Below are 25,803 nucleotides of genomic sequence, written 5' to 3'. Positions count from 1 at the left end.
GAAATGAACAGGATATCTGATTCAGTTCTCATGGGGGAACCTACTGCCTATTTTGGGATAAACAAAGGCTAAAGACCAAATGTTACAACTGCTCATTCCTGGCATGTAGAAGGTACTAAGGTACCTCCTAACTAAGTAACACTTAAAACATCAAACTAAAAAAATCTTAGATATTGTTTTGATGTAACAAGTTATTTCTTCCCAAAATGTATAACAGGTCCTGAACAGTTTTAGATGGGTGTACATATAACATATTTTTAATATTTTATTTAGTTACTTGAGAGACAGAGAGTGAGCAAGCACAAGCAGGGAGAGAGGCAAAGGGAGAGGGAGAAGCAGGTTCCCTGCTCAGCAGGGAGCCTGTTTCGGGGCTCGATCCTAGGACCCAGAACCATGACCTGAGGGGGAGGCAGATGCTTAACCAAATGAGCTACCCAAGCACCTCTTTATATGGGTATAAAGACAGTATTCCTCAATATACTTTAGGTATATTTGGGAACACAACAGATAAGACTTCCTCAAGATTTAAATAAGATTCTTACACATAAAGGAGAAAATTGTAAAACATAATTATTTTTAAAGTTCCTTTATAAAGAGTAAACAAATTTAGTTCTTGTATGACATCTCTCCCATAGTCCACTGCCCACAAACAACACAGTTAGGACTTGGGCTCTTCCTCTTCCCCCAAAACCAGAAGATGGCTATAAATAACGTATTTCATTACAGTTTTAGCCTTGATGGAACATGGGTCATTTGAACAAATCAGAAGCTGTGAAAAAAATTATGGTTCTAGGTCACTTTATGCTCTTTGAAAGACTTCAGAGGTAAATGCTTATACCACACATCAGACTCAGCTGGTGCTAGCGGCACATGCCACCACACTCACACACGCTCCTGGATGAGAGGAAGGTAATGAGGAAGGACCTATCCGTAACTGTTGTTCTCCTAGCTGTGCTCTTAATCCCGTATTGACTACCATGCAGCACAGAATTAAATAATATTATGGCCAATCGCAAGGAAAAGTAAAACATTTTACAAAGAACTAGTCAACTGTGGGAAGACCTAACGCATTTGACTTTACACACTGTGGTATTTGTGTTCATGAGACTTGTTTATACTCTAGCACAACTACATTTCTGTCAGAGTTAGCTGGTGATAGAATTTTAAAAGATGTTTAAACACTGGGCTATGGATCAGGAATTCTTTCCTTCATAAAACAAAGATTACTAAGTGCCTACTGGGCATAGACATTCCTCAATATACTTTGGGTATATTTGGGAACACAACAGATAAGACTTCCCAGGCTTCATGGACCTTACATTCTAGGGGGAAGGAAAAGACAATGCTTCTTACAATGAACCCAAGCGTACACTGTATAAAGGATGTCTACGAACCTTTCATCGCAACATGAAGTTTGCATTTTCAAACATGGGCCAATCCTTTATGGGCACAATGGCTGTCACTCAACAGCTAGATCTCCTTGGTGAGATTCAAAGGTAGTACACCTCTTACAACTAACAGACATAAGTTTGAGAATATGAACCACATCTCCCTATAAATAACTGTATTTCACATTTTCTCTTGAACTGGTGTCCCACAAAGCCTGTCCTCTCACTCAGAGCCTTCAGCGTCCTGTTCTTCCATTCAAATGGAATACATCCCGTCTCTGAAAGCCACGCACACAGTATCTTGGCCAAGCACTGCACCACGTACTGGAGATACAAAGTTGTGCAAGACACAGTCTTTATCCTTAAAGAGTTAATTTCAGAGTAACAGGAGGAAGAGGTAAAAAGAAGCTCAAGGTTTGTGAGTGTGTGACTGAAGTTCGCAGAGCATGCTGGGTGCACCCAGAGGAGAGGATGATTACCTCTGCCTGAAGAACGCTGCCGTGGGTGGACGGATAAGTGTGTGAAAGCAGAAAGGTCCAACAGCTCATATGGGCCGGGAAGCACAGGAGCCTGGGAGAGCAGTCCAAGAAGAAGTGATCCTAAGAAGCTAAATCCTGAAACTGGGGAGGCTATGTCTGCACAGACACCATCACCGGAAGTTATGCCTCCCATGGGAAGAAATGGAAAGCAAAAGCAGAGGTGGCTTAGGAGCAGATGAGTTAGAGGACTGGGCACACCAAGAACAGTGACTGGACCTCAAGGCACTGGTTAACTAATGGAAATGCATCGGGGGAGTAGGGGGGAGCAGAGGGTCCAAGCATTTCCAAATGGCAAGGAGACCAACAGTGCTAACAGAACCCTGACCCAAATCACACCTGCGTTCTCCCGGCAGACCTCTCCAGTGAGCACGCTACCAAGTCACTTAAGGTTAAGAGCAGACCCTTCCATTCATACGCCAGTCTCAATTCACCAGTGTTCCCAATCCAAGCCACAGGGAAAGTGCCACTGGGCGTACCTTCCACATACGCACAAGCTGGAAGAGATAAAGTGAGTCCCCCCCCCACCCACCCATGGCCCAGAATTTATCTGGACTCTATTTTTAACCACAGTCACTATCCTCTGGCACTAGAACATCAATAGTAAGAAGCCACAGTGCCATGGAATTGCCCTGTGCATTATATATAGCATTCTGCAGTGGCATCAGTCTCCCCAGTTAGGCTTGGGACCTCCTCAAGGGCAGAGACTAGCTAACAGTAGGCACTCAATTAAGGGCTGACAAACAAATGAGTGAATTAACCCACCCCCTTTTCCTGCAGTTCCAAGCTAGTATAACGGATAGAAAACACACCAATGGCTGCTATTTTTCATTCTAAATGATGGCAACAGGAATGCTAAGCAACCAGCTTTTTGTAAGCACGACACCCATGACCTCCATGCAGACACACGCAGTCAAATACTGGAATCAGAGAAGAGCAATTTTTAAATTTGAATTTTTAAGTAAACAGTTTTCCAGTCCCAGAAATTTGAATGACTCTGATAGTGTCAGTTCAGAGTACGTACCAGCTTTGAAAGGAAGAAACACTGTAAACCCAAATATTCTGAGAAAACAAACAAAAACCTTTCTGCAAAACTTGAACAACTTGTCTTAAACCTTCCTCTCCTCTAAATGACCATATAAATACACAGTGCCCTGGCCAAGGCTGAAACCGAACAAAAAATGGAAGAGAAAATTTTATTTAAAAAGAGAAAACAAAAATTCAACATTGTTGAATCAAAAAAATAAATAATCATTTACATCTGACTCTGATACTCTGGGCAGGTAAGCCCTGGGCCTGGGCTCCTGAGGTAAGCTTGAGAGCAGCTGCACCACTTAACCTCACAGACCATCTGGGTTGTCCCTCCTTCCTGTAGTCTTTCCAGCAGTTGCCCTCGAGGGCCTGAATTACATATGTGAAGCCTGGTGAAGGAGAGAGCTGACTTTGCTGATTAACAAGAAGATTCGTGTAGAGAAACGCAAACGTAATAGCCCAGACTGACAGTTACTCAGCAGAGGCACCTCAAAAGCCCCTCTTTCTCCTGCAGTGTGAGTGTGTGTGTGTGTCTGTCTTTGGAGGGCTGGGGTGGGAGGTCTTTTCTTGGTGAGGAGAAGAAAGTCCAAAAATGAATGTACCAGAGAACCACTCTTTCTGGAATTCACAGAGCCTGGCCTTTTATCCCTGGGCACAAGCCCAAGATTGGGGACCCGGGTTTTGTCAGGGGCGCCTCCCTGCTGGCCTGCCCTGGGCTGCTCCACATGAGCAGAGAGAGACAGGAGGCAGGCCCCTCTGACACCTACTTAACCGAGGCAGACGGAGAGGAGAGTGTGTGGGATGCCTTTACTTCCCCCAGAGGAGGCGCCCAGCAGGAGCCCCCAGAGCCAGCAGCTCCAAAATCGGATTTCCACACGTCCTCCCGCCCCAGAACACACCTTGCCCCTCTGGCAGAAGGAAACAGAGCATTAAGCAAGTGTGGCTCTGGTGTGTGAGGGGGCTTTAGAAGACCTAAAGAAGCCTTCTTCCAGGATTCTGTACTTTTTCCAAACCTCTAGAGAAGTAGCCAAGTTGGGAAACAGTTCCTCCCTCACTGACCCACAGAGGGCAAGGGTGTTACTTTGAGGAGGACACAATCAGTGTCTGCAAGACGTCCTGAGCTACAGACACATACTTTATTAATAATCTTACATACACAAAATGTCCAAGGGAAAGCCTAACAGGCTAATTTCTGACAGCTCCAGATAACAGCAGGAGGAACTGAAGCCATGCTGACTCCCCAGCTTCCACATACTCCACAGAAGCAATGATCCCTTTCCCACCCAAGGGATGTGATGCAAATAAATAAATACGATTATCTGCAGAACTTAAAGTGCAAGAACAACACGGCGAAGTCCTTCTCCCCAAGTGCAGTGACTTGTGGGAGACAGATAGGAAAATGGGAAGAGCAGCTGGGAAATTTAATGACAGAGGAACGACGCAAAGGCCGACACTGTTTCACAGAACTAGCCAATAGCCAAAGCCACTCTCCCTTACCTTAAGATACAGAAGCAGCTCTTCGCTCCTGAAGATAAGCGGCAGAACCCGAATCTCTGTTTGCTGTCAATGTCAGTGAGCACGAACGTGAAGTTCTGGCCAACTTGGCTCACTGTGAGGCTGCAGCAAAGACAGGACAAAGGGGGAAAAAATGAATGTGCAGTAAGTTTCTTGATAAAGCATCTGATCATGACAAGTCGTTGAACCTGTAACATTTCCTTTCTCAGTGGAACTCTTTGTAAATGAACTCGAAATTTACACACTTCGAGGAAACAGACTGAGCTAGTTTAAAAAAAAAAAAAAAAAGAAGAAGAAGAAGAAGAAGAAGAAGAAAAGAAAGACAGCAAGCAGCCCATTCTAGTGACCACCTCCCTACCCAAGCAGCTACCAAACCTGCTTACTGAGTTCAGGCAGGTAGCCCTGCTAATCATCCGCCCACATCCTGAAAGGAGCATTCTATTAACCTCATTTTATAGCCGAGGAAATAGCCGGGAGCAGCACTGCCTAAGGTGCCAGCTGGGAAGCTGCAAAAAGCTGTGTTTGAGACCCAGGCCTCTATGATGCCAAAGCCTACTCTGCCAGCTTGCCGCTAACAGTTCTCCCCCAGCTATTCGCCTCGTCGGGGAGCAGTAATGACAACAGTATTTAAGTGTCCACTTCGTGCCAGGCATCCAGTTACACACTTGATAAATAGCATCTCCCTTACTCATATTAACCCCGGAAGTTAGATGATGTTCCCATTTTACAGAAAAGGAAATGGAAAGACTGACCAGGTAGGTAACTGCATCCTACTCTCAGAGCTTCTAAGGAGAGATAATGCATTCCGGAGAGCAAGGTTAGCTACTACTTTCCTACATTCCTGTGTCTTGCAGAATTTTTGAATTTATGAGGAACATAAATGCCCAATGTCTTTTTTATGATTTTATTTATTTATTTGACAGAGAGACAGGGAGAGAGAGAGCAGGAACACAAGCAGAGGGAGTGGGAGAGGGAGAAGCAGGCTTCCTGACGAGCGGGGAGCCAGATGTGGGGCTCGGGCAGACATCTAATGACTGAGCCACCCAGCCACCCCGAAATACCCAAAGTCTTAAGGTGAGGTGCTTAGAAATGGAAACGGGCTTTAAAGAAAGAATAAGGAGAAAAAAGCTAAAAGTTCCCACATGAATGCAAAATTCCGTTAAAATGCCACAGATAAGAGTGACATAAAGTAGGAAATATGTTTCAAGCAATAAAAAAGCATACTACTAATCAGATTAACCTAGAAACTAGGTTTGCAGGTGCAAAATGTTTTAAAGACCACTTTCTAAAATCAGCTTACCACTTAGCTTGGATTTCTTTCTAAAAACTTAACTATTCCAAATCCTGATACATAAATTTATGCTAACATAGTATTTTGAAATTTGACATTGAATTATTCAAAGGAACTCATTAACCTATATTGTATTTTACGTACATTGTATTTTACAAAATATTCTCAAATTGACAAAATATTCAAATCAGTGCTCTCACCTATAATTTACTTTCTAAGTTGCCAGCAGAAATGAAAATCATTCATCAGGCCTTTTCCAAAGGCAGACTTATTGAGTCTTTGGATACAATATGAATTAGTTTTTCAAATATGGATCGCCTTCCTTTCTAAAACTCCCTTATAGAAACCACATAAGCAAAAGAAAATTAAGGAGACTTTCAAGGTATCCCAGCACAAAAAAGGTCAATGGACCTTACCTGGTCATGTTTAAGGAAACAATTCCATCCCCTAGAGAGTGGTTAGAGAGTGCAAGAAAATAATTCAGAAAGAAAAGAAAGTGTTCCACTCTCCTTGTTTAACTAGGAAGGTGAGCGAAAACAAGGTGGCAATTTAAAAGCAGTGTGGTAATAAAACAGGTGTAAGTAATGCTATCCCTCCACCATACACAAGCCAGAAGAAGGAACACATTTCTATAAAAGTTATAGAGCTGTCCAGGGGACACCAAACTCTACCTTCTTATGGCTGTTATGCTTTATCAATAAAGCTTGGATACTGTGTTACTATGGTGATTTAATACTATGTTTTAAAGGGGGATTATATGATTAATTTTAACAAGGTTGAGAACTGAAGATGTGTGAGAAACAGGTTTCTAGCTCACATAATTAAAGTGATTGGGGAGAAAAGTGGGCCTCACTGGGGGAGGTGAAAAACTTGAATTATTAAAATATTTAAAGCAACCGGTCACAATGATTCTAAGTTGCAAATAAGGTCATGCTTTTGTGAAATATTATTATGTGAGCATATAAAATATGACTGTTCATTATTTTAACTCAGAGTCTGATTTCCCTTCTAGAATGTTTGAAATAAAACATCCTAGAAGGAAAGGGTATTGATAGGACTGAAAGAAAACACTCTGAATCTCTACGAAAAGGACACAGAATGAACACAACTCGTTTGTGAATTGAGTGTCATTAATTTCCCCATTATCTTTTCACTACCATTAAAAATGCTGAAAATGCTTTTAGCGACATCCTAGGCTCAAAGAAAGATTCATTACTCATTTACTTGGTTCAAATCCCAACTCAATCACTTGTTAACTCGGCCTTCATTTAGCAAGTGACTTAACCTCTAAGCACTGCAGTCTCTTCACCTGGAATAACAATGCGAAACTACTACCCAACCCAAAGGAGGTTTCGGAAATAAGTGAGATCAGCATTTACAATAAAGGCCAGTCCATAATGCAAAATAATTAATAGAAGAGATGCAAGCTGTTAAGTTACCATCTAAAGGAAAACAAAAATTCATATTGAAATCATGCATTTGCTCAGAATCTTCCCCACTGACTCATACTTGTAACCCTTATATGAGCAGAGAAAGGAAGTTGGCCTTTCTCTCTTCTCTGTTCTGTATTTTCCGTCAAGGACAGTCCTCTGGGTGACCAAGGGAGCTGCTCCTGCACTCAATAAAGTGAACAAAATTCTCTTGGTGTGGGCGGGGGAGGGGTCGCAGCTTAGGAGGGAGCACTTGTTATTCTCAGCTGACTCACCTTTCTAATTCCTAATAGGGTGAAGTATAAGCCATTTAAACAAACAAACAAACAAAGGGGGCCCAAACCATCAAACCCTAAAATCTTTTCTCCTTGGACAATTTCCAATCAAGTACAAGCCAGGCAAGGGTGGTCAGAGGTTAACTTGAAAACTTCGAAACCTTCAAGGAATCTGTCATTCCCTCTCTGCTGCAGCGCTCTGGGACAGTGTGCAAGCTTTCTCCATAAAAAATGACTTTGGGGAAAGGGTCTGCTTCGTTAAAGGCTACAGGCTTCGTGTTTACCTCCAGTATTAGAATCCGTAACTTTTTAACAGGAATCAGAGATCTCGCGATGTTTAAAACTGGGAGGAACCGCAAAAAGCATCTCGCTTTAAGATGGGAAAATGGAGACACAGGGCTGTTTTTGGTTTTGTTTGCTGTTTTCAAAGTATCAGGACTAACACAGAATTCCAAGCCCAATTCAGGTTCAAAGTCCTCTCCATTCTGCCAGGCTACACTAAATACAAGGAAACCCTTGCCTCACCTGCAGCTTGCAACCCTGTTAAAGGAACTCAAGTATGTGGGAATCCAGATAATTGTCTTATCAAACACACCACTTCCCACTAAGCAAGAGAAACCAAATTTGAGTATTTCCAGATATATGCCCAGGAGACCAGGGCCAAGACCACCCTTAGCTGTGCTTCCCAGGACTAGATGAATATGGAAAACCAGGGCAAAAAGGAACAAATACTCAAACCAGACTTTAACATTCATGCTGACTTTTAAATGCCCGTGAGCCATTCAAGGCTCCTCCAGCAGCATTCTGCTTAATCTCCAAGTTATTTACACACTGAGTGTATACACGGCATGAAGCATGTCAACAGGCGGTGTGGTTCCAATCTTCCAGGGAGAGATGCGATTCTCCATATTATCAGCCTTTGGGTTTTCTTGTCCCCTTTGTAAATTGAGCAACTACTACACTGGGCACCAGAACAAGGACTGGCCACCTGTCCTGCTATGGAGATATCCCACTAGCTAGAGAGGAATAACAAACAAATGTACCACACAGCACACAGCTGTATGCGCCAGTGTTTTATGAAACCAAAGCCGGAACAAAGATAGAAGCAAATGGAGAAGGCAAAGCCATACTCAACTAACAAGGTTAGAGACAGTTTTTCAAAGGTGACAATGACCCTGACCCTGAAGGATGAGGCAGAGCAACCCCTTCAGAAAGGGGCCTGAGTGTTTCAGGCAGAAGAAGGAGCTAGGCAGAGGGCCTCCGGCTGGAAAAAACAAGGCATGTTCAAGGAACTCAACGGACACCAGGACACCACCGCAGCTAACATCGGGAGCTAAAGGCAAAAAGGCATGAAGTGAAGGGGCTACACTAAGCAACAGCTAGATTATACACAAGGCCTCACAGGTTTAGGATTTTTTTGTAAAGGTGATTTAGGATTTAGGAAAAGAGATTTAGGATTTTTTTTGTAAAGGTGAGGGAAAGCCACTGAGTGGTTTTCTTTAAGAGAAAAACAGTCTAGTGTACAACGGGAAATGTTACATGGAGAACAGTTTGGAAGAAGCGGAAGCAAAGAAAGCAATGAGGAAGCTGGTGTACTAGCGCAGGTGAGACTGGATGGAGCCGAACTTCACGGAGGGGGTGGGGGGAATGGAGCTGAGCGGACAGTTCCCAGTTCTAGCCAGTGTAATAGCTAGTGAACTAGCTAGAACCAGTTCCTAGTTCTAGCCGGTGTAAATGACAGGCTTGCAGATGTACTGAGAGTAAAAAGACAGCAAATTACCATTTCATGATAGAAAAGACAAGTTTGCGGGGAGATCTAAGAGTTCCATTCGGGATATGTTAAGTCTGAGAAACCTTAAAATAGAAATGTCAAGTACGTGGCTGAACATACTTCTTAGAAAATCAGAGAAAAAGTTTGGGCCGGAGCTATAAATTGAAGTCATCTACACACAGACGTAATTTAACACCATGGTAAAGAACAAGATCACTTAGGGAGAGCATTCGGAAAAACAGAAGAGGATCCAGGACGAGGTTAGAGAAGCACCGATTTAGAGACACAGGGAGAAAAGAACATCAAAGGAAAAACGGAGAACGAGCAGGAGAGACTGGTCAACTGTACCCACGAATCAGGATGAGAGAGGAAAAGTGGCTAGTGAACTGAGCGGTATCGAGGTTGCAGAGGACCTTGGTAAGAAAAGCTCGAACTGAATGACAGAAGCAGAAGACAGACTGGAGAGGGCTGAGGGATAAACACATGTGCAGCTAACTCTTCCAAGAAGAGACAATGAGGCAGTGGTTGAGTGGGAATGAAAGGGAGAGAGAGTTTGCTGCTGGCCGCTGGAGAAGACTCTGGAGAGGCAGAGTCATGACGCAGGAGGGAGAAGCTTAGGTGTTTAGATTCCAAGCCCAGATATGCTACACGTTGGCTCTGTGAGCACAGGCAAGTTATCATGCCTCTCTGAGCCTCACCTACAAAATGAAAATAAAACTTTGCAGAGCGGTTTTTTGGTGAGAATTATAAATAATGTATACGAAGTAGCATATAATGGATACAAGGTGAAAATTACTGTCCTGAAACTACAAAATTCGAGAGCTGGAACTCAAACATTCTGTGATTCTCGATGTAGTACAGCTTACTGATAATTACCTGTTGGGCCCTACTGCAGGGCACCCTAAAAGCTGCTTTTCCTTTCCACCTGTGCATGCAGGGTATCAGGCAGGAATCACATTTTATCAAACTACCCCATCTCAACCTTAAGTTACATGAGCCTCAAAGTTTTCTTCCATAAAGCTTTCATCTGACTGAGACTCAAGTTCCTCACATTCCAAGCTCAAAGATCCAAGTGGCAAGAATGACACTGACCCAAGATGTCTGGGGACCAAGAGTAGGTCACATACTGCCAGAGACATGCCTATCTGCTCAAGAAACTTATCAGAGAATACTAGACTCCCTCGTCTACATGAGCCTGACAAAACACAAATGAATCATAAGTAGGAAACCAAAAAGTAGCAAAACCAGAAGGAATAGCAAAGGTCTAATCCAATCCCCTCAGTTTACCCATGAAGAAGCAAAGGCCCTTGAGGGGAGACATCACTTGGCTCACAGCACAGAGCAAGTCAATGGCAGAACAAAGATGAAAACCTGGTCCTCCAGGTTGCTACTCCCAATGTTCTGTCCAGTGAGGCCTACATGTTTCATTGTTATCAAATGTCGTAGAAAACGATCACAGGGCGCAGCTTAACCCATGGGACCAAACCAAGGAACTAACCCAAGGATGAAACACAGGAGATGCAAGTGGGCCAAAGGAATTCAGTTTTGCAAAGCAGAGCAGGATGAATGTGTGGATGTGGAACAAGTGCGAAGGTCTGGGCAGATACAGATGAGCATACTAGCCAGCACATCAGTTTCAGTCTCTGCTCGGTTTCTTCTTCAGTTACCAGAATTTGCTACTTTTCTACAATAAACATACATTGCTTTTGAAAGAAATTGAGGGGCACCTGGGTGGCTCAGTCGGTTAGGCAGCCGCCTTCAGCTCAGGTCCTAGAATCAAGCCCTGGGTCCGGCTCCCTGCTCAGTGGGGAGCCTGCTTCTCCCTCGCTTCTCCTCCCCCTACTCGTGTGCTCTCAAGCTCTCTCTCAAATAAATAAATAAAATCTTTTTTAAAAAGAGAAAATTTGAAAGTTCTTTTGGTTACTTTAGTTATGGTCTGATGGAACTAATGATAAAGTAGAACGATAAAGTAGAAAAAGGAAGGCGGAATTGGAAGTCAGATAAATGCAGGTTCCAAAAGCAGCTCTACCGCTTACTGGGAGTGGGGCCTTGGGGCAGTTACTGAACTTCTCTGAGTCCTTCTCCCCATACATGGCATTATGGTAATAGTAAGTTGCAAATGTGTACGTCTGTAGAGCAGGAGAACACAGCACAACGCCCGGCACATAACAGACTTATGAAAGAGCAAATAGCATGTGAATCACATTTGCATCTGTGGTTACATCCGAAATCATGAAACTATGCCTTCCTTTGACCCTTAAAAGATTATGTCATTTCATTTTGTGCTTGTGTCATCTGTGTGCAGAAGGATTTACAGAGCACCTGAATGACAGCCGACTCACTGGGTTCCGAATGAGGATAAGCACAAACCTGGGAAGGAAGAGCTTTTCCATCCTCCAGTGAGTGCTCTGTGCTCTGACTGAAGCGGTTGCCAGCTACCAAGTAGCACCGCAGTACAAAATGGTATACAAATCTCTCTTTTCCTTCCTTTAAGAAACAGCTTTCCTTGTCCTTGTCCAACAAGGACAAGTTTTTGAGAGTGATAACATTTCTCACTGCTGTCGTTTCAAGACTCCTCTCTGCCAAGAGCCTCAGAAACAGCCTAAGGTAGAAATAACTCTGTGCTAGGGATACCTGGGTGGCTCAGTCGGTTAAGCATCTGCCCTCAGCTCAGGTCATGATCCCAAGATCAAGTCCAACATCAGGCTCTTTGTTCCTCAGGGAGCAGGCTTCTCCCTCTGCCCGCCACTCCCCCTGCTTGGGTGCGCGCGCTCGTGCTCGCCCTCCTCTCTCTAGCAAATAATTGAAAGGAAGGACAGAAAGAAGGAGAGAAGGAGAGAGAAAGGCATGAAGGGAGGGAGGGAACAAACTCTGGACTGGGAGTAAGAGTATGGGTTTCTTTCCCAGCTCTGTTATTACGTAGTTGTGACCGTAAGCCAAGCATTTCACCTCTACAAATCTTGGTTTCCCTTCTGTAAAATGGGATGTTTGAACCAGACGAATTTCGTCTTATTCTCACACATTTGCAAGGCCTCCTGTAGCCAGAGCCCAAGCTCTCACAGTACACATCACCCTCTCCCCAGCAGGCTCCATCTGCTCAGGCTGAACAATCTCTAGGCTCACTCGTGGTTTCTCCTCTGCTTTGCTCCTCAGGCATATGGGGTGTTAGGCTCTCCCTTCCACTTACCCGCTTCTTACGGTCCTTGCAGACTCAACACAAGTCTCTCCCACTGTGAGAAGTTTTCTCTGACCATCTCAGTCTTCCCTAACCTCACTATCCTTTTGGAGAGATACTGTTTGATGTGTATTTATAATACTTCCTGAAGTAGACTGAGAAACACATGGAGGGCAGAACTCCAAGTCTAATACCATTTCCATATCACCCAACATAATGCTACACATTTGGAACCTTCCTTTGCTCTTTTGTAAAAGAGCTACCACCACCGTCTATCTTTTAGAGTTGCAGGGGAAAAGAAATGAAGTACTAATGTGAAAATGGCCAGCACTCTGACTAGCATCACTCGAATGTAAATTTCCATCCTCTCTGCACTGTTTGGTGACTGATCTTCCCACAACATGTTCTACAGAAAAATGTATTCATTAATGTGGGAGATGGACATCTATGTTATGTTAGCAGCCTAATAAGAACCTAGGGTAAACTCTAATTTCTCTGCAGCCTAGACTTTTTTCAAATGAAGATAACAACACCTGTTCTCATCTCTTAGGATAGGAGGATAAAGTCAGGTGATACATGAGAAAGCACTTTCTTTTGAAGAGATACTGGCATTATTATTTTTCATAAGTCCTAGTTTCAGAAAGAAAAATCTTAAAACAACACAAGAGACAGTAAGATGTCAATGTTAACAGGTGATTTGATGATGACTGTGAAAATCCCACTCTTGATATAGACTAGAAATGTTAGAAAGTTGTATTACTGTTCCTTGGGATAGAAAAGCACAGATACAGAAAAGATTAGGAAGCTTTCTTTTTTGAACATAATCACCTAGGGCATTACTCATCTCCCATGCTGACGTATATTTTTTTAAGGCAAACAGTATCAAGAATACATCTGGGGGGCTCTGTGGGCCCCAGAATCTGGGCATAGCCATTCAACAGTGCTAATGCAAAGTAATAAAAAAAAATGGTAACATTAAAACCTTTGTGTTTATTGTAAGTAAACTTATCATTATCTCTTCTACATGAAAGTCTGCAAAGGTTAAAAGTGGGGAAAGAGAAGAGAAAAAATATAATCCTCAAATAAAGTGGAATTTTTTGTTATCAATAAAAGTTATCAACACCTATAGGGTGTGGAATATAACAAAATATAAGACAGAACCACTGTAACAAAGCAAGGATTAAAGTAGATCCATAAAGAGACATTTCTGTCCCAAATCATTTTGTGAAAAAATAGGAGAAACATGATTAGGGGAGGGTGATCTAGACAGAAATGTTTTTAGAAGAAAAATATTCTTCTAACAACAAAAAGGCATCAGGACATTGGTGACAAGAAAAAGATTTTAGAACTATTTAAGGACTCTGCTTTTTTTTTTTTCCATTTAAGAATGTAATCACCCAGACAGGTAGGTAAGTAGAGCAGTGTGGTTGTTGAGAGAGGAAGACAGAGGTTTGTGAGTTGGGGGTGGATTTAATCTCATTGTGCATTTCTTTCAATATTAGTTTACAAAGTTAATTAAAGAATATCTATCCAAAACAGATCACCACTCTTACAAGAAGTCATGTAAAAATATATTCTCTTATTTTTCTTTGTTAGATACCTAACCACATTTTAAAAACATTTCAGCTTTATTAATTTATATAAATATGCCCTTGCCATAATTTGTAAGACATTTTATAAGTGACTGGAGGAAATTTCATGCATCGCTAATTCATACATATAAATGTGAAGTTTGCATTAAATGTCTCTAAACAAAACCCTACTTCCTTGCTATTTTTAGAAGGAATAGGATAAAGAAGAGACAAGAGGACTCTCATTACAAAGACTGACCCCCTTAAAATTAAGGCTATTCTGTTTTGAGCATCAACCCACTAACTACTAAAACAACCCTGATCCCAGGATTTAAAAAGGCCCAAGTCTGGGAATACTACAATGGCTGATTGGCTTAAAAATAACATGTTAGAACCAGGGAAAACAGTGATTATAAGTGGTTGGCAACATTCCAGTGCTGCTTTTTAGTACTCTTTTAAACTCCTTTGGCTACCAATTCTCATCTCACACCATTTTTAGGTTTGTGCCAAACAAAGCAGGATACCACTCCCACAAAGTGTAGAAAAGACCAAGCAGCACACTACCCACGTGCACTTGAAACCACTGAAATCCTTCAGGCCTGCCGGGTTCGGTACTCTGAAATCCAAGACAGACTCTTCCTGAAGATGGGCCATTTTCTAGCTTTCTGAGAACATTATTATGGCAGTTATTACTTAGGATATTTTCTAAAACCTCTGACACTAGAAGTGGACTTTTTAAGACATACTGTAGGCACAGTTCATAGCTCAATTCTCTCAGAGGAAATTTAAAAAAGAGTAAATGGCGGGCAAATGGCTGCACAAATAATATGCTTGAAATGTCATTTAAAATGTAATGAAACACATAGTAGACATTTCTTGAAAAGAAGATTAAGAGGACCGCTTTGACATTTTATTAATACTGTTAGTGAGTTATAGTTTTATACAGTCAAAAAAAGAAGCTCTTCCAAAATTGTTACCATTAACCAGTGGGTTTGTTTTTTTTTTTTTTAATCCACTAGACTATTTTAACTATCTTAGAGTTCTTATACTGACACCTTTCCAAGAGTTTACCATACTGCTAAATCTTAAGAAAATGTTCGATTTTTCTATAGAACCTATAGAAAATGCTTAGTTCCCCAGAGATACCATTCTTAGCCACATAAAATGCAAGATACTATGAAACAACATGCCTTTTAAATAGCTGAACACCTTTAAACAAGATAGGCCCGTGGCAATCTAAATTTTACGTTGAATCAAAGAAAAACAAAGTCCATGTAATACTCATAAGGCCATGGAATAATGCCACATTACCTAAGTTAAATATGTTCACACTTAAATAAGAATGAAATAGCATTGGAATAAATACCAACCATTCTTAATCATGGTTCAAGTCTGATAACCAAAATCAAAAATTTAATGTCATGCAAAATCCACCTCAGAGACCAACCAACGCAAAGCTCCAAGCTTTAAACTTTTTGATAGTGTCCATAAAATCCCCGGGAAAGGAGAACACTGCAACTCCCCTTCAAACATAGACGTTTTAAATCTTGGTTAAACAGACGGAATGTTAAGAATGGTATGGTTTTTATTTTCCATAGCAGGTTTATTGACACTTTTTTTTTTTTTCTAGTAAAGTTTGAAAATCTGACACTACCTGTCCACATAGAAGGGGAAACAAAACTTGGTCAAAGTCTGTAGAACTTCCTGTGGAGAGAAAGAGAGATAATTTATACATCTAATGGGACCAATAAATCTAGCATTAACCACGGCACACAATCTAGCAACTTTACCCTAAAGAAAGAGGAGACAGATGAAGAAATATGGGCTTTATCAATTACATGGGAGGAGTACAGGCAGTCAATCATGAGAAATAATAAACATGATCAAACTTCATTAAAAATGAAAAATTAATCAAGAATCACACATGGGCAAGCAGCAGGAGCCACGCAGGAAAGCTCTGAAGGGAGGGAGGCGGTTGGGTTGCTGAGTGTTAACACCCCTCCAGGGACCATCTCCAGCCTGACCATATGGATCAGAGTGAATAACACCGAGCCACATGGGTTTGGCCTGGCAGGGCCGCTGTTGCTGGCACCGTTTTTGCCTGTTACCTAGGAACAGAGGGGGCCGGGATTAGACAACGCTTTCCTACATCAATAGGCCAAATCACAAGCAGAATAGAAAGCCAACTTGAAGATAATTGTCCCTGAATGTTGTCAACTACATTTTTTTTAGAGTTTAAAACTTCATTTCCTTACTTTATAAAGAAGTTGCCATCTCTGGCATAAATAAATTTTGTAATCAAACGATAATAATTTTAAGTATGCACTATTTTCAGTAAATGTCATTGTAAGTGGACACACTTACCTGCTTATAATTTGTGAAAATCCAAAGCAATTAAATATCTTTCTACAAATATGTAGGTAATAAGACCAAATCCATCATTTAGGGGAAGTGCACAAAAAGGAAGCAAAAAGCAGAGCAACATTTCTTATTCATAAAAGGGAAGCTTCTTGCATTAAGAACAGCACAATAAGAGACACAATACACAGTGTGTGTGTGTGTGTGCGCGCGCACGCACATGTGTCTTTTTCCCAAGAGACACATTTCCACGTATACGGCATATATACACATAACTAAACACATATACAAGTAATTAATTATTACTTCCTTCATAAAATTTTCTCTAGCTTGACTTAATTTAACAACAGACTTGGACAGCCCACAGTTGGTGCTTATCATAAGTTCACAGACCAACGTTATAAATTTTAAAAAAGTATTCCTTTCATGCATTTGATTTGCTTTTTAACTATTTGAAAATCCCAACTTCAAGACAAAATGAAGAACACATTGTTCGGTCATTGAGAAGCTGGTTCAAATTAAAACAAACCTGCCCATTGCAAATCCTAATCCAAGTGATAAATTATAGATCAGTTTACAAATGTAGCACTTTTCTAACCAATAATAATGAATTATCAATGCTAACTGAATTGATGCTTCTCGCTTCATTTATTTTTAAAACCAGTTCTATCATTCAAGAAATAAACCACATCAATCTAATAACCCACTCAATGAAGCAGAAAGCACATTGACTTGCTCTGCCAGAGCATGTTCCGCCTACATAATTCAATTGAGCATATCCTATTTTTTAATATCATCTTGGCCTGGTACTATGTATATCACAGCACTGTTAAGGCATGTCATGAAAGAGTAAAGGCAGACGAAACTAAAAAATGAAAAAGAGCAGGTAACAATACTTCAGCACATTCTCTGAGGCATTATTGCTACACCAGTTAATTCCATCATGTGGCATCCAGAAGTCCATACATGTTGTTTTAAAACTAATTATGTTTAAGTAAATTGCGAAAGTTCATCAAGAATCAGAAAAATGAGCCATGTCTCAGAGCAATAATGTTAACATCAGGCAAATATTGGGGAAAAGGTCATAGAAATCAGTTCAATGTCTGCAGTCTAAAACATACTCTAACCCACATACGCTCAACTCTTATGATTTACATGCACACACACAAAAAAATCCTTACAAATTTCCTTTCACATCAGGTTTCAGATGCCACAAAGCATCTCCTGACTTCAGTGTATGTACTGAGCATCCTTTAACACTCAGTACCTAGTGCTCACTCACTGCCAACATCAGCTACAAAGATAGTTATCCTTTACCCTCAGAAGTGACAGGTGCAGAAGTGTTTCTCTACTGTATGCTGGAGTAGAGCTGCCAAAAGGCCTCAAGATTTTTGAAAGAAAGGACCCCCATGGCTCTGAGGAAGCATTGTGCTCTACAGCAGAGTCAAAGGAATCTAATATGCCCAACTTATTACTCACTACAATATAGAAACTACTTACCACTTTCTAATGTTGAGAGTAATAACCAACCATGAACTTGTCTGTCAGATAATATTAGAACAAATATCAAAATACCCAGTGTAGGCTGGGTGTAGTCCACCTCCCAAGAGCTTTCCTTTTAACCAAGAAAGCAGTGATAAGTCTAATTAAGCAATGGGGCAGGAGGAGGGGAGGAGGGAAGGGAATAGAGGCAAATGTAGGCACATGTTTGTGCCTTACAATATGTTTCTTCATGTTTGTGATATTACAAGAGCTTGATATTCCAATTTAAGTCAAACAAGCCAGTGGTGTGCTGTCAGAGGAGAAAACAGAAATGAACATCTACTCTGTGTTAGGCATATTCACACATTATCTCAATCAGAACTGAAAAATCTTCTTAGTTTGATAAGCAGAAGACAGGGAAAAACAAGCAGTGTTTCTTCTAAACAAAAACTGCTGAAACAAACCAATTTTCTTACTACTGATTTTTGCCTACACACACACACACACACACACACACACACTTAACTACTTTATCCTCTATTCCAAAGAAAAATACAATTACCTGAAGACGAAAAGTACCACTCCCCAAGAGAGGGGACTCCAAAACCCTGATTTAAATATAATTTGAGCATTATATTTATGAAAGAGTGTCTTTCAACATTAACTTTACTGGAAAACGTCACTAAGTAGTTAGCAACCCCTTTTTTCCTCTCCAGGACCTGTGTCTTTGGCTAGGGAACTTTCTTTGAAAATGGTAATGTTCCTGTTTTCTCCCCTTTTCCTCTTGCCTACACAAGCTCTTTCAGACAACCAGCCTCAGTACAACCACAACTACTACAACATAAATCAGATCTTCAAGATGCAGTACGGCTGATGAAATGTAAATGACCTCATTGCTAAGGCAGGGGGTGGGGGAAATCGTGCCAGCTCCCCAGATCAATTCCCAAGTTTATATTTTCACAAATCTTTTTATGTACAGTTTGATTTTTTAACATTTTAATGAGCAAAAAAGTGAATCTATAGTAGCCGGTCACCACAGTTAAAGTGCAGGGCATGAACTAGATCCCAGGAGGGAACCAGTCCACCATGTCACCACTGGCTTTAGGACATTCGCCACCTGGTTCCATGTCCCCAGGTTCCAACTCTTTTCATAATCAAAACACTGCTGACATTATAAACCCCAGACGGGTTTTCTAAAATCCTTCCCAATCAATATATCCAACACATAACTTATTGGAGACAACACTGAGCTCATTGATTAAGGTGAGTTCAGTAGCAAAGTTTTCAAAATAAATGAGACAAGAATTCAGCATTCAACCCCTAGTGTCACTAGACAATTTATGAAATAGGCAATTTCTAAAAGGGCTTTTCTTCCTAAGAAAATCAACGATACTTCATGTGGGAAGAAATAAGAGCAAGGCGGGGGGTTGGGGAGCCTCGTGGAGGACAGACAGTTGCACAAACCTTTCAGTCATGCATATATCAAACAGCAGATTGCACAGTGTAGTAGAAAAGCAACAACATCTACAAAGCTCAGCCCACAAGGAGATAGACACCAAGCCTCAGAGTTTGAAGCAAACATGAAATCCACACACCTAACACTGGATTCACTTGCAAATGAAACTCAGAAATGAACTCAAGAGACATTTCAGTCTCCTTTGGATTCATTTCATCCAATGTGAATTCTCCTCTGGACGGAAGTCCCCATTAAGGGGACTCGCTCCAATCTGGAGAAAGCGGATTTTGTTCTGCTGAAATTGAGGCGTTCTCTTAAAAACCTGGTAAAGTTTTACATTTACAATAGAATCTATTGGGAGCAAAACTTGGAAGACTCAATTTGACACAGTTAACAGATTATTAATAAGGCTAAACCAATTTGCTCTAAATTTGGGGTGTGGGTAGGGAGGTGTACAAGATCCTACAACCATCAGTTTGGAGGTCCATACTTTGTTTCCATTGCTTCACTGAGACCCATAAACGAAAATTAGTTGTATTCAGCAGATGAAAACAACCCACAGTCAGACACTGACATATACACCCCACAAATAAATGCCATCTGAAAGACAAAAGCGCAGGCTGATTATAATATCCTCTGGGGTTACAGAATGTGGGGAGATGAGACACATTTTCAAGAGTTCAAAGGGAAAAAGAAAATGTTTGCAGGAAAACATTTAAATAAAGGAAAGAGATAGCCTGAGTAAATGAATGTATTTTAAAACACAGAGAGCTATAATCAGCCACTTTGCAGCTTGCTGAAAGCTAGGACAGCAGTAGATAATTTACCCTTGTCCAAAAAGAGTGAAGGAGGGAGAGACAGGAAAACAGTGGGAGAACATTTCCTGAGTTTTTTTTATATCTAATTTATTTGTTCATTTCAAAATGTAAATGTGTGATGAAAAGATCAGGGGAGCAAAAATTCCTAAAATATTCTATTTCAATGCTCAAATTTTTTTAATAGCATGAGGGAAATGCTGACTGTCTAAGTCCTGCCATTGAGATCAGTGCCACTGACTTGAAAGAAAAGCCTTTGATTGATGATCTTAAAACTCAAGCTGAAAGTTAAAAACAGGACACACACAAAATCCAAACACACAGAAAGCTAACAAAATTTCTACTCTAAGCCATTTCAACTTAAAACCAGGGACTCCAAGGGAAAGCTACCAGAGGTTTTAATGCTTATGATCAAGAAGGGTAAAACAGAATGGTAAGTTTTTAGAAGCTTAATTAGCACCAAGTTCAAGAATGTTGATCAGAAATTTCTAAATATGAAAATGGGAAACACAACCTTTTCTCTATCCCTATAAATGTCAGATTACATCCAAGATCCATAACAGAGTTACAGCCAAAGTTTTTTAAAAAAAGAAAAGTCTTTGAAAAAGAGAATTTTACAGAAAGGCCTTTCAACACCTAAACATAAAAGCTGGGTCAAATTTCTAACAATGCTGCTCAAATGCTACAGAATCTGTTTTCTTTCTTTGGTATATTTCAATATTTACTCCCAGTTTACCTTTTTTTTTTCCCCTTACAAATGTTAGTTAATTTTGAGTCATGTATATGTTATCATCATGTTAATTTGTATAATGCCTAATATACACAGTCAATGTAATTCAAAGATAAAATTACAAAAAACTATAGAAATTCTTTATGTTCTATAACATGTATCATATAAATTTTATATCTAAATTAAGTAGGTTGGTGGAATGCTTAACAACAGCTGAAGAACCACCTCTTCAGTAGCTTCACTATTTTTAAGTACAGATCTTCATGACCTTGGAAGTCTAATGTAAAAATACTGGATCTTACAGAAAAAAATCTTAACAAAATCATTTTTTCCCTTTTGTATCTCTCCGTATCTTCAAAAAATTACTTAAAACTAAGTCATTCCCAAAAGTATTATCACATCCTCTATTCTGAGATTTCATTTGATTAACTTGAAAGCTTATAGCAAAGAGGTGAAAATGAGAGAGCTACATTTTTAAGATCAGTAAACTTCTTGACATTTGTTTCACATACTTACAAAATGAACAAATGATTTGGTTGGAATCTCTTACGATTAGCATTTGGTGGCGTCAGTAATGGAATTCCTTGGACGTAATATTACTACTGTAAGATATTTTGCCTTGTTCATTTCCTTAAATATTTTAAACCCTGTTATCTGAACATTTATATTATCAATATATTTAAAAGGAAGAAAGATTAGGGGAAATGGGGGAGGGGGAAACACAAGTCAGCACATACCGAAGGAACAGGGTCCCAAAAGTAAAAGTGCAAACATGATTTCACTGAAGAAGCAACTTGCCCTCAGGAAGATACTACTTAGAAAAAAAAAAAAGAGCACTGATAGAAATCGTATTTTGTAAGCATATTAAAAGCTGTCAGCTTTTAAATATTTTAAATGCACACAAAAATGTGCACAGATGGGCAACTTTTCTGCTCACATTAGTCTAGAAAAAAAAAAATCTTTCATTATCAAGCTCAAAGTCCTTGAATTTTTTAAACTTAATTGTGCCTCTATTTCTTAGAATTCACACCCAAAGGCCAAAGCTTTCCTGCCACCAGTCCTTCAAATCTGACTTGGACATTACACGGGAGGAGGCTCCAAGCCTCCCTGAGGTCTCACTCCTTTTACAACACACGAGAAAGCAGTCGATAATGGGCCCATGCTGAATTCACTGCTCTCCACGTCTCCTCTTGGGACACAAGCCTAGCAGATGTGATAAAAACTGTGTCAGAGAAGTGGCTCTAGTTTGTGCCTTAATGACAACTTAAGCCTCTAAACCAATACAACCAAAGGACTAACAGAACTGGCTGTTACCTCTCTCTCCTGCCAATCTTTGAATATCTCTGAACTGAATTAGCACCTCTACCCACAGCATCCCCTGCCACCCCACAAAATCCATTCTAATTTTAAAAGACAAATGAATTCAGCAAACACATCGGTGGCACAAGTGTCTGGGCTCTGTGTGTGTGTGTGTGTGTGTGTGTCTGTGTGTGTGTCCTATAATTAAACCCTAACACGTATTTCATGTAGTTTAGATTTTCTCAAGGTATGATTGTGCATGCAGAGGTCTTGAACGAGTGCCTGGTTTATTTCCTCTGATCACCACCCCAGTAACCATATTAACACGTATGACTGGTAGACTTCCAGGTTCCAAAGAGTGCCTACGGGTCGAAAAATTATTTTTAAATATGTTCAACCACAGGAAAGAAAAGTGATATTCTGAGTTACTGAAACATTCTAATTATTAAAATTTATACAGAAGAATTTTTAAAACCGTGGGTGGTGATACTTTTAACTCGTAAGAACTCTTTGTCTTACCTAATGATATGGTACCAAAAAATAGATTTAAATGTGTACTTCTGATAACATTTTCTAAATTCTATAATTCAGCCTTCAGATGATAGGTCTTGTTACCCAGTATCTTGAAAGCCTATTCAGTCACAACTGCATACCCACTTAATCAGCAATCATTGTTCTGGGATGCAGGACTCTGTTGTCAAGACAAGCACCAAAACCTTAAAAAAAAATTTTTTTTTCAGAACTGGCATAAGAAAAAAGTGATCTTTGTCAGACAAGGACAAATTTATGCAAATCTTTTATAAACATTCACAAACATTTATTTAGCTTTTGAAATGTTGGCCTCATTTGAGAGCATGAAAATGAGGGGGAAGTAAGAAAACGCACAGGACAGCTTAGAAGCCGGCGCGCTACATAAATATTCAGAAGGAAGATTATAGGATTCATGTTAGGCTGTCTTAGGCTTCTCCAAAGTCCACACAGAATAGCAAAGAACAAAACTAACGAGAAGTACAGCAGATGTTAGACAATGCATCAGCCTCTTTCCCTCTCTCACTTGGCTATACTTGGCCGCTTTTATATTTTCTTTCAATATGGTTAGGTCATTCAAGGATTCTCCTATAGACTCTGTATTGTGGCTACAGATCTATAAGCTGGAGGTCTGTCAGCTTTCCAAAAGTTTCCAATGAAAAGGCATTATGCAAATTCTACCTCTCTTACCCTCTTTCAGGGGGGAAAAAAAAGCCTCCAGTATGCAGTCATCGGAGTATTGGAAGCCCCAGCCTTCATTTCTGTATAGCTGTGTTTGCCTCAGGGCCACGCTGCTTGTTTTGACAGTGGATCCCCCTAGATAGTTGGGATTAGTCGAGCTTGTTTAGATAAACTTGAAATCAAGGCCTTCTCTAGGTAGACAGCTAGATGTAGCTACCGAGTTTCCAGCTGCCTCCGCCTTTCATCCCCAAACAACTGGAGATTCACAGTAGCTATCACAGCCACAGGCTATGTCACATACATAAGTACAAAATTAAAGGCTGCTAAAAGAAGCCTTTGTAAGTCTTAGTGCTAAAATAAGGAATCTGTACTGCTTGGTTTATACAAATTATTCTAGCACTACCAGTATGGAACTGAAATCATCAGTTAACAAGGCATATTAATCAAGGTTCCCAGCTTCTTCGGAGAGACAGGATCATAGTTTGATAATATAGCTAACCTTCTGCTTCTCAGCTCTTGTATGAGAGTAATCGCTTAAAATGTTGAAAAAGAAATAATAGGCTTTATTTATCCAGTGGCAGGAGATGTCAGACACCATCAACAAACACTGGGAACACACTATGAAGATCAAACTGTAAAAATCAAATCCGCTTTTGAGAGAGAATTATTCAGCAATTGATTAGACGGGGCCCCACTGAACAGTCACCTCCAATTACAGAACTGCTTCCAATCAACTTTTATTTCCCCACAAGTTGCAGATTCTAATAAAACGCTATCGGGAGGACTCAAGCACTGAGGAAATTTATACTCAGAACAGATCAATGACATCTCATTATAAAGACAAAAGGCAGATGCTACGAAACAGCAGTGAAATTTTTAAAATTATACAATTTAAATAGTTTTCCGAAATCTAATACTCAAGGATTTCACTCTTGCAACTAGAAAGTGTCTTTTCAGAGGGCCGGCAAAGTGTAAACAAAGAAAATAATTCAATTCCACATGTATGTTTTATTTTACTTTATACACCGTGCTCTTTACATGTGCGTCCCAATGTTTACCCAAGGCTGGGATAAACTATACACACAACAATAGTATCAGAATAGATGTCAACACTTTCCAGAACTATGCTATGAGACACCATATGGCCCTGAGAGCCCTCTACCCTCTGACCACACCATCAAGTCGCACAAGGCAGACATCAATCAATCACCAACAAAAAAATGTTCTCATAATTGAACAGCTAAGCCACTATTTAAAAGAAAAACTTAATGACGTGCAAGACATTCTGGAACGGTAGTCATCAATTTGAGGTTTTCCTATGGAATTTATGGTTCATTTCAGTTACAACTTACAAACTAAAGATGGAGTCAGCAAACTTTTTCTCTAAAGGGCCAGACGGTAAATATTTGAGGCTCTGCAGGGCACTGATGGACTCAGTCACGGATTCTTCTGTTTTGTTTGTTTGTTTTTAAGTAACTCTTCATAAAGGTAAAACCACCTTCGCTCAAAGGCCACACATAAACCTCCACTAGGCAATACTTGGCCAGCTGACTCTAGTTTGCCAGCCCCTGATCTAGACTGTCCAGGAGCCTCATCATACAACAGAACCCAAACTTATCAACACTCAAATTCTGAAATTTCTAAAAGGTGAAATGACCAGGCCAATCATACTGGCTCTAGGGTGATTCAATAGTTCTCACCTGGTTATCGCTAAATGGCTAATTGTCTACTGCATACAAACATGTTCTCTTTTTGGAAAATTATTTAAAATACAACAACAACAACAAAACAGAAACAAAGAATTACAAATCAAACCTATTTCCACCACTCAACATTCACAACGGTCTTGTGGCATAAACTCTTCAGAGAAACAATTCTTTCTTAACAGCTCACTATTATCACAGGTGAGGTTCAGGGGTTTTCTTAATAAATAAAATGATTGACACTCTTTGGATCACGGACAGCTCTTCAATAGTTATTTTGTCCATAATGTCATAAAAAGTACTAAAAGAGAAGAAAGCTTTACTCACCACTCCCACAAACAACACAAGCTACATACCCAACGTTCTGCTCGACACAGAACATGGAAGAGCCTTCAAACTACTGAATTTCTGGCCCTTCTTTCAACCTCTTCCCCTGAAGTGTGTTTCCCAGGATTTTCTCTTCCTTTTTCTCACTCCACATTCTCCTCTGTTAATAGCCTATTTACACTTTAATTATCATTATGTAAAGGTCTTAAATTCAAATCTTCACCTTAGATTATGTCTAACACCAGGCTCTGTTCTGTCTTTTTTCTCGTGTCCCGTAAGTACTTTAAGCTTAGCATGTTGAAAATCCAGATGCATCATCTAGGTTCCTGGAACACTGGGGCTCACTAAGCTCTTTCACTCCATCAAAACAAGAAAGGAGCTCAGACAACCACTATTACTTGTTTGGGGATGGGGGCAGCGGGAGACACGATCCACTTGAG

At 40.3% G+C, this 25,803-nt stretch overlaps 1 protein-coding gene across 8 annotated transcripts in view; it reads right to left on the bottom strand.

The window, feature by feature from the left end:
* DENND1A (DENN domain containing 1A) overlaps positions 1-25,803 on the bottom strand; it is a 496,023-nt gene that overhangs the window by 332,025 nt on the left and 138,195 nt on the right. For 5 of the 8 annotated variants that reach the window (XM_059142348.1, XM_059142354.1, XM_059142349.1 and 2 more), the window contains exons 4-5: positions 15,639-15,688; positions 4,454-4,573 (exon numbers count right to left, since the gene is read on the bottom strand). In XM_059142348.1, the coding sequence (XP_058998331.1) occupies positions 4,454-4,573; positions 15,639-15,688 (170 nt within the window). The remainder of the gene's footprint in view (positions 1-4,453; positions 4,574-15,638; positions 15,689-25,803) is intronic. The other 3 variants (XM_059142351.1, XM_059142350.1, XM_059142352.1) reach the window with 1 other exon arrangement.

The sequence above is a fragment of the Mustela lutreola genome, chromosome 12, assembly GCF_030435805.1.
Source record: "Mustela lutreola isolate mMusLut2 chromosome 12, mMusLut2.pri, whole genome shotgun sequence".
In the NCBI taxonomy this organism is placed as follows: Eukaryota; Metazoa; Chordata; class Mammalia; order Carnivora; family Mustelidae; genus Mustela; species Mustela lutreola.
The sequence above is the reverse complement of the archived record's forward strand: the minus strand, read 5'-3'. Positions and strand labels throughout refer to the sequence as shown.